This window comes from Adiantum capillus-veneris, chromosome 8 (genome assembly GCF_014529385.1).
Source record: "Adiantum capillus-veneris isolate H3 chromosome 8, ASM1452938v2, whole genome shotgun sequence".
NCBI classification, from domain to species: domain Eukaryota; kingdom Viridiplantae; phylum Streptophyta; class Polypodiopsida; order Polypodiales; family Pteridaceae; genus Adiantum; species Adiantum capillus-veneris.
In genome coordinates this window covers 60,474,655-60,479,081 of record NC_140938.1, presented here as the reverse complement: position 1 = coordinate 60,479,081, position 4,427 = coordinate 60,474,655, and the positions used below count along the sequence as shown (strand labels likewise).

At 46.0% G+C, this 4,427-nt stretch overlaps 1 protein-coding gene across 1 annotated transcript; it reads left to right on the top strand.

Annotated features, from left to right (window-relative positions):
* The first annotated feature begins 222 nt into the window (after positions 1-222).
* Positions 223-3,434, top strand: LOC147452215 (mitogen-activated protein kinase 7-like). Its single transcript, XM_086517995.1, has 5 exons — positions 223-356; positions 492-925; positions 1,074-1,342; positions 1,742-1,941; positions 2,271-3,434. The coding sequence occupies exons 2-5, from the start codon at positions 718-720 to the stop codon at positions 2,959-2,961; spliced, it is 1,368 nt and encodes a 455-aa protein (XP_086374121.1). The 5' UTR covers positions 223-356; positions 492-717; the 3' UTR covers positions 2,962-3,434.
* Positions 3,435-4,427: the final 993 nt, after the last annotated feature.

The following is a 4,427-nucleotide window of genomic DNA, read 5'->3' as shown; positions in this document are numbered from 1 at the left end:
CACCAATCCGATTCTTTCCCCCGAGAGAGAGAGAGAGAGAGAGAGAGAGAGAGAGAGGATGTGGCTTTGTTTCTGTATTGAGGAAGGTGGGCACCTTTAGTATCTACTTTGCACCTGCTCCCTCTCCCGATTGCGCTCTCTCTCTCTCTCTCTCTCCACACAGGCGCACCCCATTTCTTTCCAGCTCTCTCACACACACATTCTCTAGCTCTTTACGACGTACCCACGTTCTCTCTCTCTCTCTCTCTCTCTCTCTCTCTCTCCGCTTTTCCATTCACCGCACGATTCGATCCCACGTCGCCCAAAATCAATCGGCTTCAGAAATTATAATCACATTGCCTCTGTCGAATATGGTGGTGGGTAGCTTTTCTTGCCGAGTCGCGGCGGCTTTTTCCTTCAGCCAATAGCAGTTTCTTTCCGTTTTCCTGCTTTTTGTAGCTCCTTACCTGGTGGGTGCTTGCGTTACTGAGGCTTTCTCTTATCGGTTTCAGCTTTTTGGCAGCTGCTTTTTTTTGCGACATAAGCATCCCACGGTACTGTTCATGGCTTTTTCCCCCTCTCTTGAGGATAGGCACCGTCTCTCCTTCGCTCCTGCTGGCTATGGAGAGCTTCCTATTTTGATCTTCAAGAGAAGCACCGTCTCTTCTTCATTCCTGCTCGCTATGGTGTGCTTGCCATTTTAATCGTCTATTTCCGCCACTGCCCGGGGCACACACAATGTCTTGCAGCAAGGTGGATGCACCCAATGGAGTGTGCCCACCAGGAAAGCATCACTACTTGGTGTGGCGGAGCTTGTTTGAGATCGATACTCGGTATGCGCCCATCAAAGCAATCGGCAAGGGCGCATATGGGGTTGTTTGCTCTGCCAGAGACCTCCAAGTCGAAATGGCGTGCGGATTACAGAATGACGCCAATACTAAAGGGGGTAAACTCACTTTCTCCTTTGTATGCAAGTATTGAAGCTGTCTTCTTAGTCCCTCTACACTCACACACACACACATTTGCTGTTAAGCACAAGAGTTAACTGATGTACTGACAATCTCCGTTCCTTGATCGCTGTTGGCCATGGACAGCTGCAAATGCAAAGAAGGTGGCCATCAAGAAGATCGGGAATGCATTTGAGAACTGCACAGACGCTCGGAGGACGCTCCGGGAGATCAGATTGTTGAGGCAATTACGGCACGAGAATGTGATTACAGTGCGAGACATAATGTGCCCCACAAGCCGCACCTCGTTCAACGACGTCTACATTGTGTATGATCTCATGGATACGGATCTTCATCACATTATCCGCTCCTCACAACCACTCACTGACGATCACTGCCAGTATTTCATCTACCAGGTAATTGCTCTACAAGACTTGCATGCATATATGAATATATTGATGTCATTTTGACATGCTTGCCATGAACTTCATACCAAGTTGATCTAATTCCCTTTTCAAGCAATTGACGCATGTTTGTGTGTTTCTCGGGACGGTCACTTCTCAAAATGTGTACCATATCACGCGGTAAACCAGAGAGAATTAAATTTACGCAGAAAATGTAGACTCTATGCATACGTCAAGAGGCAGGGAAGTGTAGATATAGCATGTATAACAGGGTACTATTAATAATCTCTTGAACGCACGTGAAAGGGGGAGCTTCTAATGAGTGATCACCTTGATGTGTGTGTGCGCACGCACACACGTGCGCACATACATGTGTGAGCTGCTCATCATCATGTGTTGTGTGCTTAGCAGCTGCTGAGGGGCTTGAAGTATGTGCACTCAGCAAATGTGCTTCATAGGGATCTCAAACCCAGCAATTTGCTCCTAAATGCAAATTGTGATTTGAAGATCTGTGATTTTGGGCTGGCCAGAGTGGTGGGTGGTGGAAATGGGCACGCACATACAGCGACGGAGCAGCTCATGACGGAGTATGTGGTCACGCGCTGGTACAGGTAATGAAACTTTTTTACTTTTTACTGTTGTATGCCACTCATTCGGTTAAATTTCGAGCGCTAGTGTCTACGTGGCAGTGGCACCAGCGGATGCCCTTGATTTGGAAGATCTCAAAGTTTTAGCAACATTTGCTAGTGCTACATAGTAGCTCCTCAAAAAATATCACCAAGGGGGGGGAGAGAGAGAGAGAGAGAGAGAGAGAGAGAGAGAGAGAGAGAGAGGGTTTTGAATTTCTTGAAGAAGGTTTTGATTAGAAAATAAAAGAATGACTGTTCTCTACTATGTCTATATAGAGTCAAGGCTTGAGACTTGTGCTATTTGGCAACAGGGCACCAGAGCTCCTCCTTTCATGTGAGGAGTACACGAGCGCCATCGATGTGTGGTCCGTTGGCTGCATATTTGCAGAGCTTCTTGGCCGCAAACCCATCTTCCCCGGCAAGGATTATCTCCACCAGCTGAAGCTCATCCTCAACACAATTGGCTCTCCCAATCCCGACACAGGCCTTTGTTTCATTCACTCACATAAAGCCCGCGCCTTCATCCGCTCGCAGCCGCGCTCACCCCAAGTCTGCCTATCACAGCTCTATCCAGAGGCAAACCCACTTGCACTCAACCTTATCGAACGCATGCTGGTTTTCGATCCGGCGCAGCGGATCACTGTTGCTGAAGCCTTGCAGCATCCTTACCTTTCCTTGCTGCACGACCATGCGCTCGAGCCGACGGCGCCACACCCCCTCAACTATCTCGATCTATGCGATGAAAACGAAGATGAGTTGAAGGAGGACGGATTGCGGGAGAAGGTATGGAAGGAGATGCTCTACTATCATCCAGAAGTGGACTCCTTGGTAAGTAAGTCATCCCCAAGCCAGCAAGAGGGTTCTTCTTCTTCGCTTTTCCAGTATGGCGTTGAGGCTTCTCCGTCGGCGCCCTCTCCGCCGACATCGAGCTCACCCATCTCGTCGTCGCAAACATCTCCCTCTGACAAGGTAGAAAAGGGGGAAGGGGACCTCAATAAATAAACACATGGTGAGACAGAGGGAGAGAGAGAGAGGGGGGAGGGATTTTCCTGCCCATATATGTCACCTTGTATAAGGATAGCACTATAGGACATCGATTTTTTCTCTCTGTGTGTGTGTGTGAGAGAGAGAGAGAGAGAGAGGAGGGGGGGGGGGTTGGGTTTCCTCACACAACCGACGAAGGGATTTTATATCTGAGTCATGGGAATTGTATCTTGGTGGGGTGTGGCTAGGAGAACATGTAGGTAAAAGGGGTCTATTGGGCTTGTATTTGCAGAAGTCTTCTCCCCTTCCCTCTCCTTCTTCTGTGCACTTCACCTCTCTTGGCTATATTACAAGCTTAGAGAGAGAGAGAGAGAGAGAGAGAGAGAGAGAGAGAGTTTCTTGTAGCCATGAATGATCATCCTTGTACAAGCACTTATTATGTGCACCCAAATGTGTCTTAGCTCTTCTCTTCTAAGGAGAAAATCTTGTTATATTAGGCTTCTCTTCGGTTTTCGGGCAAAGTGTGTCTCAGCTTACCGTCGTGTCGCTGATTGAGACCTAGGGTTTGGAGAAAATTAGCATAAACCTAGAAAAAATTAGCAAATTCCTCCAGATTTCCTTTTGACAACTCATAAGAAGAAATTGGGTATGGTTCTATAAATGATTTTTCCCGAACACGGGTTCTCTTTATCAAGATATGGGCTAGGGCTCATCAATTAGGAATTTGACAAATAAATGCAACCTCATCATCTGTGGAGAAAGTCTACTGTTTCCTCTATTTGAAGTTTCTCCTTGTCCAAACAAAGTTGTTCTTTTATTGTAAATTGAACTCTATAGCAAAAGAAAGCTAGGAAGTATGAGTTCCTCTTTTGAGAGAGAGAGAGAGAGAGAGAGAGAGAGAGAGAGAGAGATCCTAATCATGTTCCAAAAGCGAAAAAAATGACCTATGGGACAAATTAAATACATCAAGTTTCGTTATATTTTACTTTTGGTGGCAGACAGAAAAAAGGAAAGAGAAGATTCAATTCTCCCAATTTGAAGATAAAAAACACAGTTTCAATTAGAAACCAAACATGTTAATTATGAGTGACTTAAAATCAAATAGGTACTCGTATAGGTATAAAGTAGTTTCTAAAAGTGATATCAAATTGATGCTAATGATGATTAATCAAGGCATTTCCCTGGTTTTGCCTCAAGCAAAGGCATCCAAATTCGTAGCCCACTGTGCACTGGAGTCATTTCACTTGAAAACAAAATGTGGCTAACAGCATGAGAATGTTTGACATCCACGAATCTCTTCTGGCATGATGGCCAAGTCCACATACCTTGGCTAAGCCAAGCAACTCGTGGATGCAATTCGTCGTTTTGTGTACCTCTCTTCTCTTTGCCTCCGTGACTTATCACTTCTTTGTCAGTGCACTCGTAGCTATCTTTATGTAGTTTCTCACCGTGGCTATAACTACTTCTCACTTCTCTGTCAGCGC

Bases quoted from the DNA above. Each gene is read 5' to 3' on its own strand.
- LOC147452215 (XM_086517995.1), top strand. From the start codon at position 718: ATGTCTTGCAGCAAGGTGGATGCACCCAATGGAGTGTGCCCACCAGGA. The intron at 926-1,073 runs GTAAACTCACTT...GGCCATGGACAG, and splicing joins TGACGCCAATACTAAAGGGG to CTGCAAATGCAAAGAAGGTG. The intron at 1,343-1,741 runs GTAATTGCTCTA...TGTGCTTAGCAG, and splicing joins GCCAGTATTTCATCTACCAG to CTGCTGAGGGGCTTGAAGTA.